At 42.1% G+C, this 27597-nt stretch overlaps 1 protein-coding gene and 1 long non-coding RNA gene across 3 annotated transcripts; both read left to right on the top strand.

The window, feature by feature from the left end:
* Window positions 1-22209, top strand: bbs1 (Bardet-Biedl syndrome 1). Of its 2 annotated transcripts, XM_036133229.1 has the most exons (7): window positions 1-365; window positions 2965-3391; window positions 3674-3856; window positions 4483-4614; window positions 19678-19784; window positions 19878-19998; window positions 20167-20997. In XM_036133229.1, exons 2-7 carry the CDS (start codon window positions 3014-3016, stop codon window positions 20995-20997), a joined length of 1752 nt encoding a protein of 583 aa, XP_035989122.1. In that variant the 5' UTR covers window positions 1-365; window positions 2965-3013. The 2 variants fall into 2 exon arrangements, with proteins under 2 accessions (XP_035989122.1, XP_035989123.1); XM_036133230.1 differs by lacking the exon at window positions 1-365 and having other exon boundaries at window positions 3014-3391; window positions 20167-22209.
* Window positions 22210-24322: 2113 nt separating this feature from the next.
* On the top strand, window positions 24323-25756 carry LOC118561264. Its single transcript, XR_004929902.1, has 3 exons — window positions 24323-24358; window positions 24498-24800; window positions 24928-25756. It is a non-coding gene; the product is annotated as an uncharacterized LOC118561264 (long non-coding RNA).
* The last annotated feature ends 1841 nt before the right edge of the window (window positions 25757-27597 follow it).

The following is a 27597-nucleotide window of genomic DNA, read 5'->3' as shown; positions in this document are numbered from 1 at the left end:
ACATTCTTCCTACAGGTTTGTTACAGATCATTTGATAAGCGCTTCAGTTGTTGTACTTGTCTATGTTCCATACGTTCGATAAAGATAAATAAATACATTTACATTTCGTCGCGGAAAAGACTGACGTCATCACTTAAGGACAGTGGCTGGCGAGGGGAGGTAGTGGATTTTGTAGGATTAAAGCCTGAAAGGCAGCGACCAGCTCGTGGTTAATCCTCTGGCTGGACCCAATGCACTCTCCGAGACTGTCTGCAACGTTTGAATCGAAACAGGGTCAAAGTATTTCGTGGAAACGAGAAGAACGGGCTAAAAACTGCTGCCGCGGGGAAAGACGCGGAGTCCGGTCTCCTTGGTAACGGTGACGGGTAAGTTATTAATCAGCAAGAAACCTTGATTGACTGACAGACATATGGACTTGGATTCTAAATAGAACTGGCTTAAAAGTAACTGATTCGTGGTGATCGTTTTAAATGACCACCACAATGATAGGCAGAGTTCTCTCTCTGAATAACATTTTAACTGGCAATAATCCATTGACCATTAGCGTTCACGTCGGCTGCTTCTCTTATTAATGCTCTCCTTGTCTGGCCTTTCAGTTTAGGCCGATGGCCTTGTTTTTGTGTGTCCGTGGTCTGCATTTGCAGATAAGGGACTGAACTCTGCTATGTGAAATATAACCAAGCTTTAGGATGTTGTTCTATAACCCAACCATGCTATACACTTTGTCCATGTGGGTGTGCCACCGTCACATTCGAATATTTAAGATAAGATATACTCTATTGATCTCACAGCGGAGAAACTCACTTGTCATATCGGCTCAATAATCAAAAGATGGTGCCAAAAGGAGGAAAAGGTGCATGAGGTATATACAGTGCGTCCACATATATAGAGTAGATTGAGAGAGACAAGCTAATAAAGCAGATATTTAACATGACTTATGTACATTTAGGTGACTTATATCTATGCACGCTGAAAAGGGGGAACAAACGGGTCCAAGTTCGTTCCGTTGCAAACTAAGAATCACAGGTGCACAGAAAGGAAAAGAGAAAAAGAGAAGATGACACCAAAGCCTTGAGGGATTTTATGAGTAAATATTTTTTTTAAACTGAGGATGAGTCAGGAACAGGTCTAGGAACGGAATTGCATAGGAATGATGCCCATCCAGAAACAGGTAAGAAGCAATTCGTTTATCAATGTGATTTTAAAGTATAGCATCCGCTGGCTAGTGTATGGGGGAAAAAACACCAGAAAGCAGAGAGAGGGCAGAGGTCCAGGTACAATCTGAAACAACCGACAGAGCGGAGCAGGAGAGCCAGCTGAGGCGGGGAGCTGGGGGGGGGGGGGGGGACGAGCCATCTAGAGCCATAACAGAGACAGTGCAGGTGGAGGGGCTTACTGCCCGACTGGATAGTCTGAGCATAGTCGCTCAGAGACAGATCACAGCGTTAATTTCAATGATCCCGCGTTATGGCCAACAAAAATGACTGATTCTGATCGAATGAATGTTGTGCGTTTAACGGCAAAAAGGAAGTCTTTCTCAGAGATGGCAAATGAACCGCCAGCAGATTCAGAGGGCAGAGAATTCCCAAAGTATCTAACATATTCTACCTCCTGCAGTGGAAGGGAAAAAATTGTTAGGGACCAATATACAGCAGGTCAAAAAAAGCCATATTTTGGCTGCAGTGCTTGCTGTTCTTTTATGACGAAAAGATCAACTAGTGCACTAAATTCAATAGATGGGTTGAAAATATAAAATACAGAGATTTCCAGGGCATGAAGTATAAAGTTAAGTTGACTCTTTTTTGGTGTGTGTGTGTGTGTGTGTGTGTGTGTGTGTGTGTGTGTGTGTGTGTGTGTGTGTGTGGTGGCGGCGGCAGGTGTAGAGGGGGGGCCCAAAAAGACTGCGTTGTCCCGGGCCCTAGCAAAGCTGTCAGCTGGCCTGCTTAGACCATCCATATGGACTTGGTGTTGTGCATTACAGTGGTACCAAGTAAAGAACAACAGTGATGTTGCTGAAGTCTCTTAATTAGCAGGATTATTGCACAGGGTATTAAATAGTAATTGCACATTAGTTTTTGCGCACATTATTACAGTTATAGTGCAGCATTGTATAATCTGATATCAGCAGGGATGAATGACCTGCGGTAGCGCTCCTTTTTACAGACAGGATGTCTAAGTCTGTCACTAAAGGAGCTGCTCAGCTCCTCTACAGTCTGGTGCAGGGGGTGAAAGGTGTTGTCCATGATGGATGTGAACTTGGACAACACCCTCCTCTCAGCCACTTCCTCCACCGAGTCCAGAGTATGGCCCAGGACAGAGGTGGCCTTCCTCACCAGCTTTCCCATTCAGGTTGAATAAAGTAGTTTATCTTTTCAACAACTTAGTCCGTGGTCCTTGGTTTTCATAAATATGTTTATTTACTAACTAACCATACATTGCTGAGATTAAATTACATATAGGTGGATTCTACTTATTGTTTATATGACTTTTGAATGCAATTGGTTGCACAAAATTTTATTTGGGCATCAGAATTAAGGGGTCTAGATTCAAATACCTTCTCAGATTTGTGTTAGTAAAAACCTTTGAATATCAATTATTTGTTTCCCCTTTGCTTCGAAATCATGCATTATATTGTGTTGATTGGTCACATAAAGTCTTAGTAAAATATATTGAATTTTGTGGTTGGAACAGAACTAAATGTGGGAAAACGTCAAGAAGTTGAAATACTTCTGCAAGGCCCCATAAGTCCTGACCAGAACAATAGACATTTATCCACTGACATTTTGATGTAGCATTTCTCTGGTCTTAATGGAATCCCCTTTCATCCTGTTGGGACCCTTTGTCTTCTCTGATTCTAAAAGGATCCTCTTCTCCTCGATAGAGAAGATCTCATCTAGACCAAACAAGTGGACCAGAGGACTTTCCTGGTGTGAATATACCCTGACTTTGTTTCTGTTCTTGCAGATCTCAGCTGTTCAGCTCTTCAACTCCTTCTGTCATCTGTGCTGCTGTTATGTCTTCTATGGAGTCCAGTGGGGATGGGGGGAAATGGCTGGATGCACACTATGACCCAGTGGCTGGTCTCTATACCTTCTCATCCTGTGTTGACCTGGCAGATCTTAGTGGGGATGGGGAAAACCGGCTGGTGGTGGGGGACCTGGGGACTGGCTCTTCCGGTATGAAGCTGAAGGTTTACCGTGGAACGGTGTTGATAAGTGAAAACACGCTGCTGGACCTGCCTGCTGGCCTTGTGGCCTTCTTCATGGACCTGCATGAGCCCCGAATTCCTACCGTGGCCGTGGCCTCTGGACCCTGCATCTACGTCTATAAGAACCTGCGACCATACTTCAAGTTTACACTGCCTAGCCTGGATATCAACCCGCTGGAGCAGGTAGTTGTGGCCTCTGTTACACCCACAGGGGGAAAGGATTAGGGAAAAGCTTGTTTTAATGACAGTTTTCACAGCAATTTACAAACACAGTTATTAACATGGACATGCAGTGATGTATTATTAATTGTAGCACCACACTTGATGAGTTTGTATTTTGCCATAAGAATTCACAGATTTTTTTTAATGAAAAAGTGAGATTACTAATTAAAAATTTTCACAGTCGTTCCACTATAAATTCACCTTATCAAGCATGTCACCAGCTGCTGTGCTCTGATTGGTTAGGATGTGTGGCAGCAGGTGAGGGAGGGTCAAATCGATCCTGTGATGCTGAAGGAGATGCTGGAGAGCATCAGAAAGAAGGCAGATATACCACTGTCTGTCCGATCACTTAAATTCCTGTGTCTGGAGGCTGACGATGTGGACGAGTTTGTTCAGTTGCACAAACAGCAGCCAATCAGGCGGCAGGTAATCATTACAAATTACTTTTGTCATTATGCTAGCCAAATTTGCAGATGTTGCTGTTCCCTTTTCCTGTTTGCCCAATTTCTACTTCCTTCAAACTTGAGGTGGACTCCAGCACTGGAGGAGCAGGTGCACAAGAACGGGTATCCATCGGCGCACCACTATTGCTGCTGCTTACACTGTTGCACCTTGATGTCAAATTAACAATTGTGTGATTCTTCTAAGTCATATTCCTTCCTACTGTGTCATCTGTAATTCTGATACTCAGTGTTTCTTCAATATTTAAATGAAAATCAGGAGATTCTCACATTTTCTGATTTTAGGATGAAGTTCATAATAAGTAATATGTAGAAACAAACCCTGTTTGATTCCATGCAATGTTGTTTCTGACATAAATCTAGAGGAACTTCTATTCTTCTAATACAGCAAGGTCACCTCTAATCTTTGTCATTGAAGGCTTCAAATGTGTTTAGTTCATACCAATTCAAAGTGAAACCAGAAGTGTTTAGCCTCAGAGGAATATTTGAAGAACCAGTGTGCTGTATAACATAGATGAAATGTAGTTTTCTGGCACAGAGATCATTCCACCTTCTGCTTCTCAGTCCTGTTCATTGATTCTGTTCCTTCAGACAGTCATCAGCTGTATTGGGACTCTAAAGAAGAGCACTGCTGATGATGACGGGATTAGCTGTTTGGTGATCGGTACAGAGAGCAGCGAAATTTTCATCCTCGACCCTGAAGCATTCACCATCATCTGCAAGGTGAACTCCTGTCAGCTGGTTTAAACTGGTCTCAGACAGTTTTTTAACTGTTCTGACAAGAGTGCAAACTGTTTTGACCTAGTTTTTAACTGCTCTGAATACATCTTAACTGGTTCTAAAGTAGTTTTAAACTTGTTTGAACTGGTCTAATCTGGTTTGAAATGGTACTAAACTGTTGGATGTGTAAGAACAAGTCCTTCTGAGTCTGTGAACTGAACTGATCTGGTCTGACCCTATTCTAAATTGGTCTTAATAAGTCCTAAAGTGGTCCGAATTTGTTAAGAAAGTGTCTGAATACATCTGAACAGGTTCAACATGCAACATATGATATTATTCCAACTATTTATTTATCTTGAAGTAACATAGTCTGGGCTATATTTATTCAGTAAAAACCCATGTCCTGTACTTATGGAACCATTGTTTATCCTGCACTTGCTGCTATTGCACTTCTGGTTAGACCTAAACTGCATTTCGTTGCCTTGTACCTGTACCTTTGTAATGACAATAAAGTTGAATTGAATCTAATCTAATCTAATTCAATTCAATTTAATTTTATTTATATACCGCCAAATCATGAAACATGTCATCTCAAGGCACTTTACAAAATCAAGTTCAATCATATTATACAGATTGGGTCAGATTATACAGATTGGTCAAAATGTCCTGTATAAGGAAACCAGTTGATTGCATCAAAGTCCCGACAAGCAGCATTCACTCCTGGGGAACCGTAGAGCCACAGGGAGAGTCGTCTGCATTGTACATGGCTTTGCTGCAATCCCTCATACTGAGCAAGCATGAAGCGACAGTGGGAAGAAAAACTCCCCATTAACGGGAAGAAAAAACCTCCAGCAGAACCAGGCTCAGTATGAACGGTCATCTGCCTCGACCGACTGGGGTTACAGAAGACAGAGAAGGGACACAACAAGAGAGACAAAAAAGCACAGAAGCACACATTGATCTAGTAATCTGTTCTACATTAGATGGTAGTAGCGGGTGAGCCGTCTTCTCTGGATGATGTCACAGTTAACAGAACGCTATAATCTAATCTAATCTAATTTAATCTATGGGGTACTGGAGGGATCCATCCTCAGACCATTTATATTTGATTTAAAGGGGACATATATAAATCTTTCCTTTTTTAACATTTAAATAATTCAGTTGTGATCCATATAAATGGAATTGAAACGCTTTGGTCTAAATTAGGGATACAAGTTATTTATTAATGAGTTAATCTAAAGTTGATTGATCCTATCAATTGACTTACGATTAATTGATAACTGGTCATTTTCTAAAAAACCTGAGTTTTGTCTAGTATCAAGAGGGTCTTTTCATAACATGAAGACCTATTATTTTTTACCAAATTTGGTACTTTTATACCGAATCCTATCAGTACTACCGGGTACTGATTAACGTAAAATCAAATGGTACCATGTTTCTGTACCTAAACGCATCATTGTGACACTGACGATGCCGAAGAGTGGGCGATTTTCCTTGTCAGGCATTACCCAACGTTGGACGCACAAGAGTGTAATGACGTCAGTAGCCGCTGGTCCAGTATACAAAGCATGGCTGATAGAAAGTGCTATCTCCGCTTTTCACAATGTGCAGTGGATTACGCTCGCTGCAACAGTGAGGCAAACTAAAAGACCAGTGGCGGGAATACTTGTAATCAGAGGAAACACCTGGTCACTGCTGCCAATTTTGCAAATTTCTTGCTATATTTAGCAACTTTTCAGACCAATCCAGTTACCGTTTTTCAAAAAAAGTGACTAGTGAAAAAATTTAACAACTTTCTTCTGTTATTGGTAGGGCTGTCAGTTTTAAGGCTTTAACTTTGTTAGACCATAACGCCAACAATTATTTTATTGCATGTTAATAACGAGTCAAAAAACACACACCGTTCCCTAATGTTTTTTTCCCCGCAGCGCTCTCCGGACTGTGTTTCTTTTACTCTCGGTGCTTTCCATAGTTCCAGGAATGCTGGAGACTGTAGCAAAACAGACCTACACTCACTATTGCCAAGCCCACTTACTTCATGCTACTTTTGGCTTCTTTTTTTTATAAAGTCACTTGTAAATTTCATGAGTTGTGGGTTACAGGTTTTTTGGGCTTTTTTCTAAAGTAAGGTCGCTTATTTAGGCTCTAAAATATGTCACGATAAACACGAGTTAAGAGACCTGCTTGCACTACAAACACTTTGAGTATCTGAAATATCCCTCCACATCATTACGCGCTGGAGCGTATCCTGACATAGGAGTTGACGGGAGTAAAGGCAGAGAGAGAAATGTTGCCTGTATTTTCTGCAGTTTACCGTTGCAATAACCGGTGATAACTGCTGAAAGTAGATTACGCGGTGCAGATCACCATTTTGAGCAGATTTGTTCTGAAGATGAGTTTTTACACCCTGATAACATTGCAGAAACCCAACCTATAAATCATACTTTAATGCTTATTAATTTGTTGTCTCTGTATTTCCCAAACTAGGATGAATTACATTGCCAAACAAAGTACCCTGGAGTTACAGTGTCAGCACGTGAAGCTGTGCTAAACAGTTCTCTTTCAAGGGTGTTAAGCAAAGTGTAAGACTCTGGAATGACCTGGAAATTTAAAACATTTTTCCAGGCTTTAAAAAAACTGTGTATGAACGTGGATATGAACAGCATGCAAAAATATACAAAGAAATTATTGTTGGTGTGAAAGCTCAGAATTAGATGTGTGTGAGATTGAAAAAAAGAACAATAAATATTGAAATGTATAATTAAAATGTATAATTAGTATTAATTTATATGTTAATGCGTAACACCAAGTCTATCTTTGTTTAAGAGGCAAAAATATATTTCAACATTGAAATGTATTTATTTACACATTTGTTTACACATTGTGTAAACATCAGGGCGTTATCATTAGCGATTTAGCCATTATTGGCCAGAGGTTAACATTTTATGGCACCAGCATGTTTTCATTCCAATTCTGAAAAGTGCTTGAAAAATAAAAAATAAAAATATATTTTGTACAAGCATGTTTTTTATTAGTGTAATTTATTGCAAAATTGCATATTAAAATGGCCAAATAGGCTTTTACACTTTCAGAAATAAAAGAATAAAATATGCGATTCATTTGCGATTAATCTTGAGTTACAAGTTGAGTTGACAACTGACATTATGCGATTAATCGTGATTAAAAATTTTAATCGTTTGACAGCCCAAGTTATTGGTGTCTTACCGTGAAATTAAAAATCGTTCTGGAGTTATTGTCTTGGGAGAGCTGAGCACTTCTACAAGCTTCTCCAAGCACGCCTTTAGTCAGAGCAAACAGTGGAGAGAGCAGAGCTTCTCTGTTCCCTCAATGTAAATGTATCCCACCATCATTTACAAAGTGGAATAAAATATGTTTTTAATATATTTTTCTTCTTCTCTGAAGCTGTTGCACTAAAATAATTCCCTGAATTTTATTTACGCACAGCCTCTATCCCATATTACCTTGTTCACTCTGTGCCTCTGATAACTGTTGTTTTGGTAAAGCTGTTTTATTATTACATTGCCCTAATTATTTTTCTGGCAATGTGTTAAAATTAATAAATTATTTAATAAGGTTCATTTGTAGATCCAAACAAGTTTATATATTGAGAAATAAATATGTTAAATTGAAAAATATTTTGATTTTAGGCAAGCAAATTCATTTATTGGTCCAAAAATTATTACTTCAGTTTTCTTTTTATTCAAATTAAGAAAATTTTGGCACATCCATGCATTGATTTCTTCTAAGCATTTGCCCAGTGCTTAAATGGGTTCATAGTCACCTGGTGACATGGTGATGTAAAGCTGTGTGTCGTCTGCATAGTTATGGTAACTGATGTTGTTTTTATGATCTGAGCTTGAGGGAGCATGTAGATATTGAATAGGAGGGGACCCAGGATGAACCCTTGGGAAACCCCACATTTGATTATTGTCATCTCTTATGTAAAGATACCTGCTGACACAAAAAAGTCCCTGTCCTTTAAGTAGGATTTAAATTAATTGAGTGTTGTACCAGAAACCCGACCCAGTTTTCCAGGCACTCTAACAGGATGGAATGATCAACAGTATTAAATGCTGCACAGAGGTCCAATAATACCAGCACTGTGGTTATTTCACAGTCTGTATTTATATGGATGTCATTAAACACCTTGATAAGGGCGGTCTCTGTACTGTGGTGAGCACGGAAGCCAGAATGGAAAACGTCAAAGCGGCTGGTCGTTGTTAAGAAGGTGTTTAATTGTTGAAACACAGCTTTCTCAATAATCTTACTGATAAAGGGGAGGCTTGAGATAGGCCTATAATTCTGCAGAAGTCGTTTATTCAAATTGTTGTTTTTTAGCAGTGGTTTGATAATTGCTGTTTTTAGGAACTGGGGGGAAAACACCTGAAAGTGGGGACGTGTTTATTATCTGAGTCCAATCAGACGCTATGACAGGCAAAACTTTCTTAAGGAAAGCTGTGGGTAGAACATCAAGGCAGCAGGAGGAGGACCTTAGCTGGTGAACGATTTCCTCTAAGCTTTTGTAATTTATTTGGCTGAATTGGGACATTTTGTCAAGATAAATTCTAGTTGGAGACAGCTTTGGTTCTGAATTTGATATGGATGTACAGATTGATCCTCTAGCAAATGAATTACAGGCTCTGGTGGAGTGGAGTTCAGAAGCCACAGGCACAGGGGAATTTGTTATCCTGTTTGCCGTGTCAAATAAAGCACGAGTATTATTCATGTTTTTGTTGATAATCTCAGAGAAGAAAATTCCTTTGCATTATTCAGTTTTAAATTATATCTGTAAAGTGTCTCTTTATAGATGTCATAGTGAACCTGGAGTCTAGACTTTCTCCACCTGCATTCAGCTTTTCGACTTTCCCTTTTTCCACTTGTAACTGCTGGACCATTTCTCCACAGAGATTTTTTCTTCCTGGAAACAACCTTTACTTTAATTGGAGCAATGCCGTCAATGATATCTGAGACTTTAGAATGAAAGTTATCTACTAGCTCATCTACTGAGTTGCAGCCCAAGGTTGAAGTAGCAGAGTAAGCTTGGATAAAAGTTTCTGTGGCATTGCCCTTAAAGGTGCATTTTCTTACGATGTCCCTTTGACTAAATGAGTCACTGGTAATGATACATTCAAAGGTAACAGAAAAGTGATCAGATAGGGCAACATTAGTTACATTAACCTTAGAAATCTTTAGACCTTTAGTGATGATCAGGTCTAAAATATGTCCCTGTTTGTGCGTTGGCTGTTTAACATGTTGAGTTAAACCAAAGTTTCTAAGTGTGTCGCACAGTTCTTTTACACTTCTGTCTTCAGGGTTGTCAACGTGAAAGTTGAAGTCTCCCACAATAATTAAACAGTCATAATCAACGCATATCACAGACAAGAGGTCACTAAAATCATTAAAAAAGTTTGATGTGGACTTAGGAGGCCTGTAAATATTCAAGAAGATAGTTCGTACTGGGCTCTTTACCTGGAGAGCCAAATATTAAAAGAGTCAAATTTTCCCCAAAACTCCTTTTTACACTTTAGTGAATCACTAAACAATGTTGCCACTCCTCCACCTTTCCTTTGTTGTCTGCTCTCACAAAGAAAATTGTAGTTTGGAGGAGTCAACTCTATCAGAATAAGTGCTTCATTAAATTCATGTAACCATGTTTCTGTTAAAAACATTACATCAAGAATATTGTCAGTAATGAAGTCATTGATTAAAAGTGGTTTTCCTGACAGAGATCTAATGTTTAAAAAAGCCAGTTTATATGGCTTAGTGGTGGATATTGTCTCTGTGGCAGGTTGCACCTGACAGTTTAAGTAAGATTGTTTATTCCTGTTTGTTATCCTTCTGTTTTTCTTATTTCTGCCACATATCATCACAGATATTCCGTAATCTCTGACAGAAGGCCCATGATTGTTTGAGACTATGAAATTACAGAGACTGGACTGCAAAGTTGGTTGCCAAGGAAATTACAGATGAACGGATTCTGGAGGCACAGAGTCTGACATACTTGGATTAGAAAGAATGACTGTTTAGGGGAAAATCTGTCAGCAAGGACACGTATACATTATAGCATGATCTTCTCCACCAATGTGATCAACAGAACACTGATATCATACTGTCGATTAACTGTCGATTTTGGGTTCTCTGTAGGAGTTAAAGGGGAGTCTTCTTTTTTTCCTTTTGAGATCTGGAATGAATCCCCCTGTAATTCTGATGTCTCTTTCTGTGTAATTTTTCTGGCTCTTTATCTTGGCTTGTTTGGGCTGTACTGGGCTTATCGTTTGTTTTGGCACTGGTTGAGCTTTGTTTTGTGACAAAGCTGATGGTGCATGGTTCTCAGAATAGAAGATGTTTGAAATCAGGCGTTTTGCATTTTACCTATTTAGAGAGAAACCATCCCCATCGAACAGATGTCTCCTCTCCCAATAGATGTCAAAGGTATATATGAAGATTACAGTTGTTTGTTTGCATGATTTTTTCAGCCATTTGTTTAGCATCAGAACTCATGAAAAAATCTCAGCTCCATAATTAACGGACATGTGAGGGGCGCTGACAAACACCTTGACGTTAAGGTCATCAACTAAATTTCGCATCCATCCATCCACATCCATCCATCCATCCAAATCCATCCATCCATCCATCCATCCATCCATCCATCCATCCATCGTCTTCCGCTTATCCGGGGTCGGGTCGCGGGGGTAGCAGCCTCAGTAGGGAGGCCCAGACGTCCCTCTCCCCAGCCACACGGGCCAGCTCCTCCGGGGGGATCCCAAGGCGTTCCCAGGCCAGCTGGGAGAAATAGTCCCTCCAGCGTGTCCTGGGTGTCCCTCTGGGCCTCCTCCCGGTGGGAGGAGGCCCAGAGGGACACCTCCTGATCCAGGAGGCATCCTAATCAGATGCCCGAGCCACCTCAAATGGCTCCTCTCAATGTGGAGGAGCAGCGGTTCTACTCTGAGTCCTCCCCGGATGACTGAGCTCCTCACCCTATCTCTAAGAGAGAGCCCAGACACACTACGGAGAAAACTCATTTCGGCCGCTTGTATCCGGGATCTCGTTCTTTTGGTCACGACCCAAAGCTGGTGACCATAGATGAGGGTAGGAACGTAGATCAACCGGTTAAATCGAGAGCTTTGCCTTTTGGCTCAGCTCTCTCTTCACCACAACGGATCGGTACAGCGCCCGCTTCACAGCAGACGCAGCACCAATCCACCTGTCGATCTCCCGCTCCATCTTCCCCTCATTCGTGAACAAGACCCCAAGATACTTGAACTCCTCCACTAGGGGCAGCACATCCTCTCCAACCTGGAAGAGGCACTCTACCCTTTTCCGGTTCAAGACCATGGTCTCGGATTTGGAGGCACTGATTCTCATCCCGGGCGCTTCACACTCGGCTGCGAACAGCTCTAGTGAGAGCTGTAGATCACGCCCTGATGAAGCCAATAGGACCACGTCATCCGTGAATAGCAGAGACGCAATCCTAAGGCCACCAAAACGGATCCCCTCAACACCTTGGTGGCGCCTAGAAATTCTGTCCAAAAAAGTTATGAACGGAATCAGTGACAAAGGGCAACCTTGGCAGAGTCCAACTCTCACCGGAAACGAGTCCGTCTTACTGCCGGCTATACGGACCAGACTCTGATACCAGTCGTACAGAGACCTGAGAGCCCTTATTAAAGGGCCCAGTACTCCATACTCCCAGAGTACCCCCCACAGGACCCCTCGAGGGACACAGTCGAATGCCTTTTCCAGATCCACAAAGCACATGTGGACTGGTTGGGCAAACTCCCATGTACCCTCCAGGATCCTGCTGAGGGTGTAGAGCTGATCCAGTGTTCCACGGCCAGGACGAAAACCACACTGCTCTTCCTGAATCCGAGATTTGACTATCCGACGACAAAATTTTTCTAAATTTAGCAGACTCATTTCTGGCAGCTGCTTCGTGGGGCCTGGCCCCCCGGGGCTCGGTCGGGGCTCCTGCTGGGGGCGGGGTGCCCCTGGGGCTTGGGGGCCCAAGGCCGGTTCCACTTCAGAGTAGCTGGCTGCTGGCAGAGCCCAAGGGCTCGCCCCGCGGCTCACCCCCACGGGCTCGCCCCGCGGCTCACCCCCGCGGCTCACTCCCGCGGCTCACCCCGCTCCTGGGGGCTTCGGCGTTACAGCGGCTGGGGGATTTCCTCGGGGTCGTCTCTCCTCCTCCCTTGGTGGGGGGGCAGATTTCCTGTGTTGGCCCGTCTTGGGCGCCCTGCCTTGGGGGCCCCTTTGGGGGTCTGGGGTTATGTGTCCCCCGGCACCTGCCTCGGGGGAGGCAGATCTTTGGTTCTTCACAACCACTATTGAGCATTTTTCTTTTGGATAAATTTTACATACACAAGTGCACTCTCACAAACACCTACAGGTGCTGGGTTCCAGGTACTCAGTGTTCACTTCTATACAGAAAGCCCATCATTTATTTATTTTTCTCTCAGCTATCACATTATACATGTCAGATTAAATAATACATATAATTCAGCATTGGCATCAAGTTGTTACTTTATTGTATCTGTTATCAGGTGATGAAGCAGACTGAAGACGTTTTATCATTCTCTCCCTTTTATCTCCTCTTTCTTTCACCTCTTCTTTTTTTTCTCTTCTTGTTCTTCCTTTACTCTCCTACTTTCCCATTGTAGTGTCCACATAATTTGAAATACCCCCCGCATGAATCACAATAAAACTATTTACATGCATGAATCCTGGTCTGATCTGGAGAGACGGCATCCATCCTACTTTGGATGGTGCAGCTCTTCTTTCTAGAAATCTGGCCGGATTTATTAGTCCTCCTAAATGCTGACAACCCAGGGTCCAGACCAGGAAGCAGAGCCGTAGTTTAACACACCTCTCTGCAGCTTCTGTACTGTTACCCATCCATTATCCTATTGAGACGGTGTCTTTCCCACGGCCAAAACTTAACAGATCAAAAACTTATCTAAAAGGAACAAATCATAAAAACCTAATAAAAATCAATACAGTTCACCTTGAACCTAAAAATAAAACAATTAAATGTGGTCTATTAAATATAAGGTCTCTCCCTCCAAAGACTTTGATAGTTAACGAATTGATTTCTGATAAACAGATTGATTTGTTTTGTCTCACAGAAACCTGGCTACAAGAGGACTACGTTAGTATAAATGAGTCAACTCCCTCCAATTATTCAAATTTCCACATTCCCAGATCTGTGGGAAGAGGAGGAGGAGTGGCAACCATCTTTCAGTCTGATTTATTAATTAGTCCCAGTCCAATTAATAACTACAGTTCTTTTGAACATTTAACCCTCAGTTTCCCTCATCCAAACTGCAAAGCAATAAAACCTCTTCTGTTTGTTGTTTTGTATCGTCCACCAGGCCCTTACACTCAGTTTTTGGATGAGTTGTCAGATTTCTTATCAGATTTGGTGTTAAATACTGATAAGGCTATTATAGTGGGTGATTTTAACATCCATGTTGACACAGAATGTGATAACCTTAGTGTAGCCTTTAAAACTATCCTAGATTCAATTGGTTTTGCTCAAAATGTGCATAAACCGACGCACTCTAGGCTCCATACTTTAGACCTTGTGCTGACGTATGGCATTGATTGTGAAGAATTAACAGTATTTCCTCACAACCCTGTCCTATCTGATCATTTTTTAATAACATTTGAGTTTAATCTAACTGAGTTCTCCACCCCCAAAAGAGGGTTCCATTATAGTAGATCTTTATTGGATAATGCTGTATCAAAACTTAAAGAGTCTGTCCCCTTTTTAATATCCTCCGTGTTGCAGAAATGCCCTGTAGATGGCAGCAATGTTGTTTCTTCCAATTCACAAATAGATGTCTTTGTAAACGGTATGACTTCGTCATTGCGTTTTGCATTAGACAATGTAGCTCCCTTGAAAAAGAAGGTGATTATTCACAGGAAGCTGGCTCCTTGGTTTAATTCAGAGCTGCGTTCCTTGAAGCACAATGTTAGGGAATTGGAGAGAAAATGGCGCTCTACACACCAAGAGGAATCCTACCTAATCTGGAAGAACAGTCTATTGTTGTATAACAAGACCCTTCGCAGAGTTAGAGCAGCATATTTTTCATCATTAATTGAGGAGAATAAGAATAATCCTAGATTTCTCTTCAGTACAGTTGCCAAACTTACCCAGAGCCACAGCTCTGTTGATCCATCCATTCCCTTAGCTCTTAGCAGTAATGATTTTATGGGATTCTTCATAAATAAAATTGATTCCATTAAAAATAAAATAATTGGCATCCTCCCAAACATGATTACCTCGTCCTCAGTAAGTGAGGCAGCACTGGAGGAATCCTTAGAACCTGCGCAGTGTCTGAACTGTTTAAAAGCAGTAGAGCTTTCTGAGCTATCTAAAATTTTAGCTTCATCTAAACCTTCTACCTGTATGTTAGACCCAATCCCAACCAAGTTGTTTAAGGAGGTATTCCCTCTGATCAGTGGTCCTATTTTAGACATGATTAATCTATCCTTGGTAAATAGATATGTACCACAGGCTTTTAAAGTAGCTGTTATTAAACCTTTACTTAAGAAACCATCTCTTGATCAAGATGAGTTAGTAAATTACAGACCTATATCTAATCTTCTTTTCTTATCTAAAATTCTTGAGAAAGTAGTTGCTAATCAACTATGTGAACATTTACAAAGTAATGACCTACTTGAGGAGTTTCAGTCAGGCTTCAGAGCTCATCATAGCACTGAAACAGCTCTGGTGAAGGTCACTAATGATATTCTCATGGCCTCAGATAATGGACTTGTGTCTATACTTGTCCTGTTAGATCTCAGTGCTGCATTTGATACAGTTGATCACAATATTCTCCTACAAAGACTTGAGCATACTGTAGGGATTAAGGGAAAAGCATTAGGCTGGTTTAAATCTTATCTGTCGGACAGATTCCAGTTTGTTCATGTTAATAATAAATCTTCCTCAAACTCTAGGGTCACTTGTGGAGTACCACAGGGTTAAGTCCTTGGACCAATTCTATTTACTATATATATGCTTCCAATTGGCAAAATTATCAGACAGCATGGGATTAATTTCCACTGTTATGCCGATGACACTCAGCTATATTTATCCATAAATCCTGATGAATCCAATCAGTTACTTCGACTGCAGTCATGTCTTGATGACATCAAAAGCTGGATGTCTTTAAATTTCCTGCATTTAAATTCTGACAAGACAGAAGTTGTAATCTTTGGGCCAGAGTCTTCAAAAAATAAAGTTCTTAATCAATCACTTAATCTGGATGGCATTAACTTGGCCTCTGGTAATAAAGTTAAAAAGCTTGGTGTTGTTTTCGACCAAGACATGTAATTTAAATCCCATATTAAACAGATTTCCAGAGTTTCCTTTTTTCACCTCCGGAATATCGCCAAAATTAGAAACATTCTGTCCAGGAGGGATGCTGAAAAACTAGTCCATGCACTTGTTACTTCAAGGCTGGACTATTGTAATTCTTTACTATCAGGAAGTCCACAAAATGCAGTTCGAAGTCTTCAGCTGATTCAAAATGCTGCGGCAAGAGTTCTGATGAAAATCAACAAGAGGGATCATATTTCTCCAATTTTAGCTTCCCTTCATTGGCTTCCTGTTAAATCAAGAATAGAATTTAAAATTCTCCTTCTAACGTATAAAGCCCTTAATAATCAAGCTCCATCATATATCAGAGCTCTGATTACCCCGTATGTTCCTAACAGAGCACTTCGCTCTCAGACTGCAGGTCTGCTGGTGGTTCCTAGAGTCTCTAAAAGTAGAATGGGAGGCAGATCCTTTAGCTATCAGGCTCCTCTCCTGTGGAACCAACTCCCAGTTTTGGTCCGTGAGGCAGACACCCTATCTATTTTTAAGACTAATGTTAAAACTTTCCTTTTTGACAAAGCTTATAGTTAGAGTGGCTCATACCCTGAGCTATCTCTATAGTTGTGCTGTGATAGGCCTAGGCTGCTGGAGGACATCAGGGTCTAATTTTCTCACTCTACTGATTTCTACTGTTCTTCAGTCTACTGTTCTCCAGTTTTGCATTGTATTACATTGAAATGACTGTCGTCATTTCAGCTTTTAACTTTTTGCTCTCTCTCTTTTTCTTCATAGTAGGTACACCTGGTCTGGCGTTCTGTTAACTGTGACATCATCCAGAGAAGACGGCTCACCCGCTACTTTCATCTAATGTAGAACAGATTACTAGATCAATGTGTGCTTCTGTGCTTGTTTGTCTCTCTTGTTGTGTCTCTGCTCTGTCTTCCGTAACCCCAGTCGGTCGAGGCAGATGACCGTTCATACTGAGCCCGGTTCTGCCAGAGGTTTCCCTTCCCGTAATGGGGAGTTTTTCTTCCCACTGTCGCTTCATGCTTGCTCAGTATGAGGGATTGCAGCAAAGCCATGTACAATGCAGATGACTCTCCCTGTGGCTCTACGGTTCCCCAGGAGTGAATGCTGCTTGTCGGGACTTTGATGCAATCAACTGGTTTCCTTATATAGGATATTTTTGACCAATCTGTATAATCTGACCCAATCTGTATAATATGATTGAACTTGATTTTGTAAAGTGCCTTGAGATGACATGTTTCATGATTTGGCGCTATATAAATAAAATTGAATTGAATGGAATGAATCAAGCGGAGCACTATGGCGAAAGCTGACTGCTCCACTTGTGAAAGTAAAATCTGTTGAGCTCTATTTGGCATTAAGACAACAAGTCTTATTGCCACATTGAAGAAAAAAGCAAGAAAAAATAAATAAGTTTAGCAGATGAATGTAATCCTCGTTTTTGCTGAGAATTCTTTATAACTCCTCTGGGGTGTAAAGAGGCATCTTGTGTGGATTACCTGAAAACTAAAATAGTCCACATGGGAAAAAAATTAAATAACTAAATCCAACTTTCTGTAGTTTTGGCTAAGACATAAAAAGGAGATAAAACGTGAAAGGCAAGAAAATCTAAGCAAGCAGGGAGAAGAGAAAAAAAAAAGCATCCGAGCAGGCGGAGAGGCAGGGAGCAATATTAATAAACTAACATTTATTAGAACATAAACACAAAAGTACAGAACATAGATACCATTAAGTATCGGCAAATACCATATTCAATCACCAATAAACTAAATAAAGTCTTAGTAAACAAACAACCCGCTCTCCTAGATCACTTGTCTTTTTTAGAAGTTGGTGCTGGACCTCTAGGACTGTTAAACCTTAAGTAGTCACACGCAAACTCCGACCCGTTTGCAAACAGTCATCCTGAAACATTCCTCTGCCCTTAAAGGTTACAAAAATTCTGCTCACATAGGATCTCACATCAGACTCAAATCTCACAACAGCTCCAAGAGATTTAATAAAAAAGAAGAAATGTCACCTCATTTTGTTTCTGCTCTGCCGACTCAAAAATTCAAAACAAAACACCACTCAGACTAGGTTTCGACACGTTCAACTTATAAATAAAGTAACTTTCACTATAATTAGTTGGCCAACCCATTTTCTCATTTGGCCCAGCCGAAAAGCAATTTCTGGCTACACTATCGGTTTGGACCGCTTCATGTTCCTGTTCTGGCTTCTCTGCACCATGATTATTTCTTTTGCAACTATAGGGTAGTTCATGCGCGACGTCAGCGCTACATCCGGGTCCCGCGGGTAGGCAAAAAACAGTACTGTTCTCGTCTACTACATGACAAAACGGGTGATTTAGAGCGTACTATTAGTTCGTTTATTTTTGGAATCTAAACAATGCCTACGACTTGTTGTGCTCCCGGTTGCACAGAGAGGCATTCCAAATCGTTGGATGTACGTTTCTGCCATTTACAGAAGGAGGAAGGACGAAGAAAGAAATGGATATTTTCAATGAAAAGAGCGCAGGCAGACACTCCCAGTGGACTGGGGGAGCCATCATACTACGACAGAATTTGCAGTCTACACTTCATCTCCGGTAAATACAACTTAATTCTGCACTAGTCATTGTTCTACTTAAATAGCGGCGGAGGGGAGGTGGCGATCGCTACACGGGCCGGAGAAGCGGCAGCAGCAGCAGCAGCAGCCGCTGCCTGGAGCTCCAGACAGCGGCTGCTGCGTAAACACTACACGGGCCGCTTCTCCGGCCCGTGTAGCGATCGCTACCTCCCCTCCGCCCGTTCACGGGCGCTAGTACGTCTTTGTTTACGCTGCAATGTCGCCGACACCCCCACCCATTTTAACAAGACAAAAACACCAAAATAATCCGTAGTAAACAATGTTTTTTTTAACCTACCGGGCGGGTCTTCCTCTCTACTGAGACGCGGTCTGTGTCCGACGCCGCTTTCTGCTGTTACACAAACATGTCTGAACATCCATCCATTTTCTGACCCTCTTAATCCCTCATGGCGTCGCGGGGGTTGCTGGAGCCTTTTTCCCGATATAAAATAATTGTAGCCGTCCAGTGGTTTCAGGGGCTTTCGTGCTCTCTCGTCTGTACTGGCCTGCCGTGTTTATAAGGTAGCTGTATATGTCGCGGTACGGAACACTTGGAAGCATTTCACAGACTCGCTCCGTCCCTTCAGGCTTTTGCTGTGTGGATCTGGCAATCTGATACCATCAACCATCAACTTACTCTTAAAACGATCTTGTAATATGTTATCTAAAGAAGAAAAATACGTGGAGAACTCGTCGGTTTCTCTGTTTGCGTCCGCCATTGTGTTCGCCTTTTGCCTACCAGTCCGGCGCGCATGCGCGAAAAACCCGCATCAAAACAATAACAATGAACTACCCTATTGTTATCTGGCTTCACTTCAGGATGTGCTCAATCTTCTGAATGACGGCCATACTACAGCACTGAAAGGATGTCCGTCTAGCGGGCGTTATTAGTTAATTGGATGGAACAATCTTTAATCCAATAAACCATTAATCAACACTTAATTGTAAGTTGATTTGCTTCTCTAGTCTGAATTCCTTGTGATAGCCCTTCTTTTGCCCCTGTTCTGAGGTGCGTCTGAGAGCAACTCGTTTTGGTGTGTTTTTTTAAAATGCAAATGCACACTTCACCTCTAAACGGCTATCTGTGATTATAGATGTCTCTTCCTGGTGTTCCTACTATGATGGACGTCACGGGTCAGTTTGATGTGGAATTTCGCATCACAGTGGCCTGTCGCAATGGCAGCATCTATATCTTGCGCAGGTAAGAAACCACTGACCAACCTAAGCTACTATAGAACTGGTTTTAAACATTGTAACCTGGACTAATATAATTGTTTGCGCTACTGCTGGTCAGGGAGTCTGAGAAACCAAAGTACTGCATCGAGCTGTCGTCCCATCCAGTTGGGCTGGTGAGAGTTGGGAAGAATGTGGTTGTAGGATGCACTGATGAGAGTCTGCAGGGCTTCACACAGAAGGTAGACTCTGAACCAACATTTATATAACTGCAGAAATTACTGTATATGAAAACAGCCAGCTTTACAGATTCAGATCTTAATTTGAGTGATCCTGGTGGATTTCTTGTTTCTGTGAGTGCTGAAATCCCGTCAGAATAACAGTCTGTGTATCTGTGGTCACTTTTTCAGGGTAAGAAGTTGTGGAAGATCATCTTGCCTGCTCCCATCACCACAATGGCTTCCATGGACCTCCCGAATAGGGGACTTCAGGCAATACTGGTGGGCCTGGCAAACTGTCAAGTACAACTGTACAGGGAAAAGAACCTGCTTAGTACCATTAGGACACCCGACATGGTCACCAGCATCTGCTTTGGTCGGTACGGCCGTGAGGATGGGACCCTCATCATGACCACGAAGGGAGGTGGCCTCATGGTGAAGATCTTAAAGAGGACAGCGGTGTTTCATGATCAGGACAGTGCTCCTGGCCCACCATTGGCTCAAAGTGTCCGCCTCAATGTCCCTAAGAAGACCAAACTGTATGTGGATCAGACACTGAGGGAGCGGGAGAATGGCTTGGCCATGCACCGTGTCTTCCACATGGACCTGAGCCGCATGAGGCTGGCTGCTACCCGAGCCTATGTCAAAGCTCTGGAGTCCAGCCTTACCCCGATGTCCTCCAGCCTCTCAGAGCCCCTTAAAATGAATGCTGTGGTCCAAGGCCTTGGACCATCCTTTAAGCTAACCCTGAATGTCCAGAATACAGCTTCCTGTCGGCCCATCATGAACCTGGCCATTAGCTTTCTTTACGACAATAACCTGTACCGGATCAGAAAGCCATACATGAGGATCCCGTTGCTGGTGCCGGGCCTTATCTACCCCTTTGAGACCTTTGTGGAGTGCACTAGCGACAAGGGCATATCTGACATCATTAAGGTGTTTGTGCTGCACGAGGAGAAAAGCTTGCCTCTGCTGACAGCTCACATCAACATGCCAGTCAGCGAGGGTTTGATGCACAACTGAAGCCTGGCATTCCTGTTCACTGGTGCATAATCTGCTTCTTCAACGCAGAATGTAGAGAGGAAGCTTTTAGTAAAAGAACTATTGAACAGTGATATCTTTCAGCAGGACTGGATCAGAAGCAGCTGGTTAGATTGCTGGTTTCCAGCAGTCAGTCATTAATGGTGATTAACCTGTGAAAGAAGATGCTAAAGTGTCAGATTAAAGAGTTCCCGAATTTCTTTACTGGTCTCTTAAGCTGTAAACCAAATATTTTAATCAAATACATCCAAACTTATTTTAACTGACAGAACTGCTTGACCTGACCTCGAAAGGTGTTCTTCAAAACGTTAATACCAAGACTGAAGAAGTCACGCCTCAATGGAATTTCAGAAATGATAAGAATTGGATATTTCTGATGCAGTGCTACAGAAAGTAAAAAACAAGGATATGATTCATCCCTTTTCTGATTATAACAAAGATAGAACACAAAGGTTGAATAGAAAAATGTCACATTATACAATTACATGTAGTCTCCACAGATATACTATAGTAAATTGTAGCTATATCACAATAAAAAAGAAAAACTTGCACAGTTAAATCCTTGTTATTTTTTGTTTTCTGTGGCTGATTTCTAGTTGTGCTCACTCTCATTAGCTCCTTTATACCCCGCATCCTCTTTGTGTTCTGTCTTTTCACCCCCCTGCCTGAGTAAAGCAGCAGTTCCTCAGTTAGTCCCATCTAATAGGGTTTTTCGCAAATGACGTCACATTTTCCCAGAGACTGCTCAAGTTGCCTGGATGTTCGGACTGGAGTACAAACTTAGAGTGGCAACATCTGCAATACCAATCATTTTGGAAGATGACGACATCCCAGGAGCTTTATTTCAACTTACTTCAAATCGAGTGTTGTGCAATCGAGTCATGAGGAAAAATCAGACTGAGTTGTATGCAAATAAATTTGGGACTTTTACAGGCACCAAGGGACTGCCCCTCACTGCAGGGGGCGTCACTGTATAATACTTGTTGTCCACAGACAATCGCTCTCATTTCCCGCTGCTACGTTGGAGCATCATGAGGGAGAGCACTCTCATCATCCTCTGCATAGCGGAGGACCCGACTGGAGTTCGGATGAACTGCAGGCTGGGTCGAAGCTAAGTCCCCAGTCAATTCTATGGCGTCACGTTTATGTCAAAACCCCCGCAAGCAAAATAAACATACTCGCATGTATCTTAAACTACTTCTGCGCATGGTTTATTTACCACCGCACAACAAAATCACACATGCGCATGAAACTGCCGCTTCGAGCGCATGCGCCAGCTCCTCCTACGTGCGCTCGGGATCTCACCGGGCGCACGATTTTCTATCCAGCGGCCATGCTCGAGGACGGCTGCGCTCTCAAAAGCGTCTCTGCCCTCAGACTGATTTTCTCCTCGCGCAAAAGAAAATGGCAGTTTCTCAATTCACAAGAACGCGAGTACGGACTCGCGTTCTTGTGAAGTCCAGTCTTTGCAAGAACACAGGTAGATCGGACTTGACGAGAACGCGAGCACGCAGCACATATGTGTTGGAACAAAGCGTACTCGTGACGTCATCACACGCACAGTTCTTTAGCATTTCTTTAACAATCAAAACTATTTATACACTACACCATCAAATCTTACTGAAAACATCTTTAAAACAATATTTTTAATTTCTAAAAAGCTTAAAAAATATCTAAAAAATTACAGAACTGTGGGTATAAAATCAGTAATAATGGGAATTTCTTTGTTGGGAGTTGTACTGGTCGTAGTTGTAGAGGTTGTTATGGTTGAGTTTTGGTTTGGCTTTGTTTTTCTGTTATTTTCATTTTTTCATCTCTTTTGGGTTAGGTTTGACTTTATTTATTGTTAGTTTTCAGTCATCAGTTATTTTCTGTCAATTTTCACTTCACCTCCTAAGCAGTCAGTCACACCTGATAATCATTTACCAGCCAATTAGCCAGACCCTTGTTCCACCTGTGTAGTGCTCTATTTAAACCTCCCTCTGCCTTCAGTTCAGCACTGGACCGTCATCATTCCACACCTCTCCATGCCAGTCCCCGTTTTGCCTTGGAAGCTTTGTTTTGCTCCTGTTGTTAAGGTTAGTCCTGCCAGTCACTCTAAAGACTGTTCGTTCACTGTTTGTTCCTGGAGAGGTTCTGCTCTGTGTCCTGGTGTCTCCAGAGAACTGCTAACCTGACTAGCCGCCCTGGTGAAGCTCAGCTCTGTGCCCTGGTGTCTCTCAAGTTCTGCTAACCTGAGTGCTATGAGGCCTGCTAGCCGAGCAGCACCTAGCAAGTGTGGACTCTCTGTCTCCGGGCCGTCAGCTCCTGCCATCATCTACATCCCTGACTTTCTGCAGTCCTGAACCTCCGGTCTTCATCACTCATCACCCAGCATACTTCTTTCAATAAAGACTCAAACTTTTAGTTCCGTGTGTGCGTCCTGAGTTCATCGGTAAACAAAACCTTGACAGAGGTGATGTTTTAAAAAATCAGCACTTTGTAGAAGCAAATTGAACAATATTGCTGTTGCTTTGGTCGTTGGTCAGCTTTACCAGCAGGCTGAAGAGGAGGTGCCGCAATTAAGGAGGCAAATCCGAGCAAGGAGAAGATTGCTGCAGCAGAAGAGGCTCAGAAGGCAGGCTTTGCTCACCCATCTCTGCCAACTGGTAGGCATTTAAAGATTGACAGCCCGTTTCCTACTTTTATCTTTAAAAAAAATTGAGGATTTTATTAAACACATGATCAGGTTGAAATTGTGACTATTTTTCTATAAATAATTTAAATGAAAACCCAGTTTTAACATTAGTGACAGTAGGGTTAAGCTACGTGTTGCACCTACTGTCCTTCACAGCATTGATCATTAAGGGAAAAAAAACATTTCTATGTCTGCCCACCTTTACAGTGAATAATCTATAAATTATGTGCAGTTAGTTCTGTTGATTCTTTCAGTGATATGGTAAAAATACCAGAGAAGGGAAGCCATTTGTTACATTTACTATACAGCACTATACATTTAACCTTTTCTTTCTTCAGAATTATATTAATCTGCATGTTAAGCAGTTATAATTTTATGCTGTGAAAAGATGAGAATTGAAAAAAACAATTATGGTAATTTTTGGCATTTTTATTTACAGGAAGAAACAGAAACAAAATATGTGAGGCTAAACACCTCTGTGCCAACCCTCCAAATATATTTTAATGAAGGGGACCTGAAACCAGCCTTCTAGCTAAACAGGGCCACCATCGTCCTCCTTCAGCTGCTGCCCATCCAGAAGGTCCATGGATGGCCACAGGAGATAGAGGTGCTGGTGACCCTCTACTGGTTGGCCTGTGGTGCATCCTATAGGGAAACAGCTTGCCAGTAAGATCTCTTACCTTCTTGTCCTTAAATAGAGCCAACAATGACACACAACTGATACATAGATTATATTAATTGGATAGAAGATTAAGACATATCAGCATCTTACCTAAATTACAAGTTAATTTTATATTTGGTACAGGTCAAGAGGAGGCACGCTACAACAAGCACCATGCCAAAGCGAGAAGCAATGCAATTAGCTTCCCTTGCTATTAACTTTAGTTGTACCACTCAACTATGGTTCCATATTTTTATTTTTTTGGGATTTTTTGCGGCTCTAGTGGCTCGCCCCTTCTGAAAGCAGGCTGACAGGAAGGGGGGCGGAAGAGGGGGAGAGACACGCGGCAACCTGGGTCGACCGCGTCGATGACCAAGGCCTCCGCACATGGGCCGCGCCACCCGCTGCGCCACAAGCGCGCCACTATGGTTCCATTTTAAACATAAGGTTTGTTTCGTTTTGCTCCACCATCGTTTGATAGTCCTATGAGCGTAATTACTGCATTAATAAGGAACATTAATGTCGATTTAGATGATTCAGACGTTCTGTGCGCTTATGTTTTATGTTAAATAAGACAGGTGTTCCAAAACAAGAGGACTGTGTGTCATGTTTTGTTCTGATGACCCGAATACACCACACACAAAGGTAGGAATCTTTTGTGAGTTTATTGAATGAGATGGTTGTTAGGTGATGAGACCAGAAAGACAGGACTGCACGGGAACAGGGGTGTAGATGATGGCAGGAGCTGACAGTCCGGAGAGAGTCCCGTGCGAGCCAGAACACAGCAACAGGTCTCACAGCACGGTAGAGAATGAACCAGAGCACAGCCACAGTTTCTTCAGCGCGGCAGGGGAGACCGGAGCACAACAACAGGTTCTTTAGCACGGCAAGGGAAATCAGAGCACAGCAGTAGACAGCAAGCAAACCTTAAGGAGGAGCAGAGGTAGCAGGGTTCCAAAGACAAACAGGGGTAACACAGGCGGACAGGCATGGAGTAGGTGTAGCTTGATGACGGACCGGCTAAAATAGGGAGGCTGGCAGGTGAAATGAGTCTGGCTGATTAATGACTAACAGGTGTGACTCACTGCAGAGGGAGTGAAGGGAAACCTAAGTAAGGGGAAAGGAGGAACTGGAACTAACAGAAATAAAAGTCAAATTATAACTAAAACCCAAACAAAGAGGAAAACTGAAAACTAATATCAAACAGAAAGCTAAGTCAAAACTCAACCCTGACACTGTGGAACACTGCTTGAACCTTTGTGGGGACCTAATTTACTCCTTTTGGGACATGCCTCACACGTTTTGACCGCTCTAATGCAAGTGGGGTATCCAAAAAAGTGCAGGTCATTAGCATACTTCGAATCAGAATCAGACATACTTTAATAATCCCAGAGGGAAATTACTTTTGTTACATGCTCCAGATATACAAACATTTTTATATATATATTTACAACATTCCACACAAAGTAATATAAGTATATACATATGTAAGTCTATATATATATATATATATATACACATCAGAATGGCAGAAATTGTAAGTCAAATATCCCACAAAGGAACATTCTATGAGACGGGTCATTATAAACAGCAGCAGACTGTAGAAACCCAGTGGAATGTAAATGCTAACATGAGTCAGATGTTTTTTGCACTTTAACATAAGACAGGAGTTCCAAAACTGATCGCTACAGCAACCCCTAGCTTCTCAGAGGAATAATCGCAATTATAAAATAAAGCATCCTAAAATTTTACTGATTTTTACTATGCAAATCATTCTTTAAAATGTTATTTTATCAAATAATATTTTGGTTTAACTCAGGATTTGCATTATGAATGGGTTCAATCACATACCAAATGGGTTCAAACACATACCAAATGTTAAATTAATTCTTCATTCCACATTCTTTAAGATGAACTGTGGTTGTTTAGACTTAGACTTAGACAGACTTAGACAACTTTATTTGTCATTTTGTATGCACAGAGGGTGTACAAAACGAAATTTTGTTTGCATACAGCTTGAAAATTACAGTGAATTACAGTAAATTACAGGATAAAGTGCAGCAGTGATTTAACAGTAAACAATTGAAATGTAAACAATGCAGGAGAAAGAGACATTGTGTGATCAGTGTACAGGTGAGTATTTTTAAAAACCATTTGTATGTGCAGAAATGATTGTGCAAAGGGCATTTGTGCAAGAATGCATTTTAGAAACTAAGAGTTCGGCAGCATTTGTAATGCTAGATAAGGATGCAATGATGCAAATGTGCAAATATGCGAATGTGGTACAGAGTCCAGTTTATAGCTTCAGCAGTTCAACAGTCTGATGGCAACAGGGAAAAAGCTTTTGCAGAACCTGGTGGACCTGCAGCGGATGCTGCAGAACCTCTTCCCAGAGGGCAGCAGGGAGAACAGTCCATGGTGGGGTTGTGAGGGGTCACTGATGATGTTATGGGCTCTGGACACGCAGCGCTGAGATGAAATGTCCTTAATGGAGGGAAGAGGAGCCCCGATGATCCCTTCTGCTGTCCTCACCACTCTCCACACATTCTTCCAGTCAGAGGCACTGCAGCCTCCAAACCACACAGAGAAACAGCTGGTCAGAATGCACTCTATGGTGCTTCTGTAAAAGGTCGTGAGGATGGGTGGGGGCAGGTGGGCTCACTGTAAAAACGGAACTAGATATAAGTAAAATATTCTTTAAAATGAATGCATTTGTCCTTGATTTGAGCAGGTAAATAAGGTGATTTACCAATGGAATAAGATGTTTGCACTTAAAATCGGAACAACTCATCTCCATCATCTTATTTTAAGTGCAGGATGTCTAAATATCTTATTTTAGGGGTCAAAGTACTCATTCCTTTGGCAGATAATATTAAATGTTCTTTAAGAACCTTTTACTTATTTTTTTAGATCCGTTTTTGCAGTGCTCTCCTCATCCTCCACAGGAAGTACAGTCGCTTCTGTGCCCTCTTCACCAGTGATGTGGTGTTCACAGACCAGGTGAGGTTGTCCGTGATGTGCACCCTGAGGAATTTGGTGCTGTTAACCACCTCCACAGCTGAGCTGTTGATGAGCAGTGAGCATGGTGAGGCCGGTACTTCCTGAAGTCGATGATGATCTCCTTCGTCTTCTCCACGTTCAGGATCATGCTGTTGTCTCTGCACCAGCCCACCAGCTGCTCCACCTCCTCTCTGTAGTCCTGGTCGTTGTCGTCTCTGATCAGGCCCACCACCGTTGTGTCGTC

This window comes from Fundulus heteroclitus, unplaced genomic scaffold (assembly GCF_011125445.2).
Source record: "Fundulus heteroclitus isolate FHET01 unplaced genomic scaffold, MU-UCD_Fhet_4.1 scaffold_59, whole genome shotgun sequence".
In the NCBI taxonomy this organism is placed as follows: domain Eukaryota; kingdom Metazoa; phylum Chordata; class Actinopteri; order Cyprinodontiformes; family Fundulidae; genus Fundulus; species Fundulus heteroclitus.
This window is presented reverse-complemented; position numbering and strand designations above follow the sequence as displayed.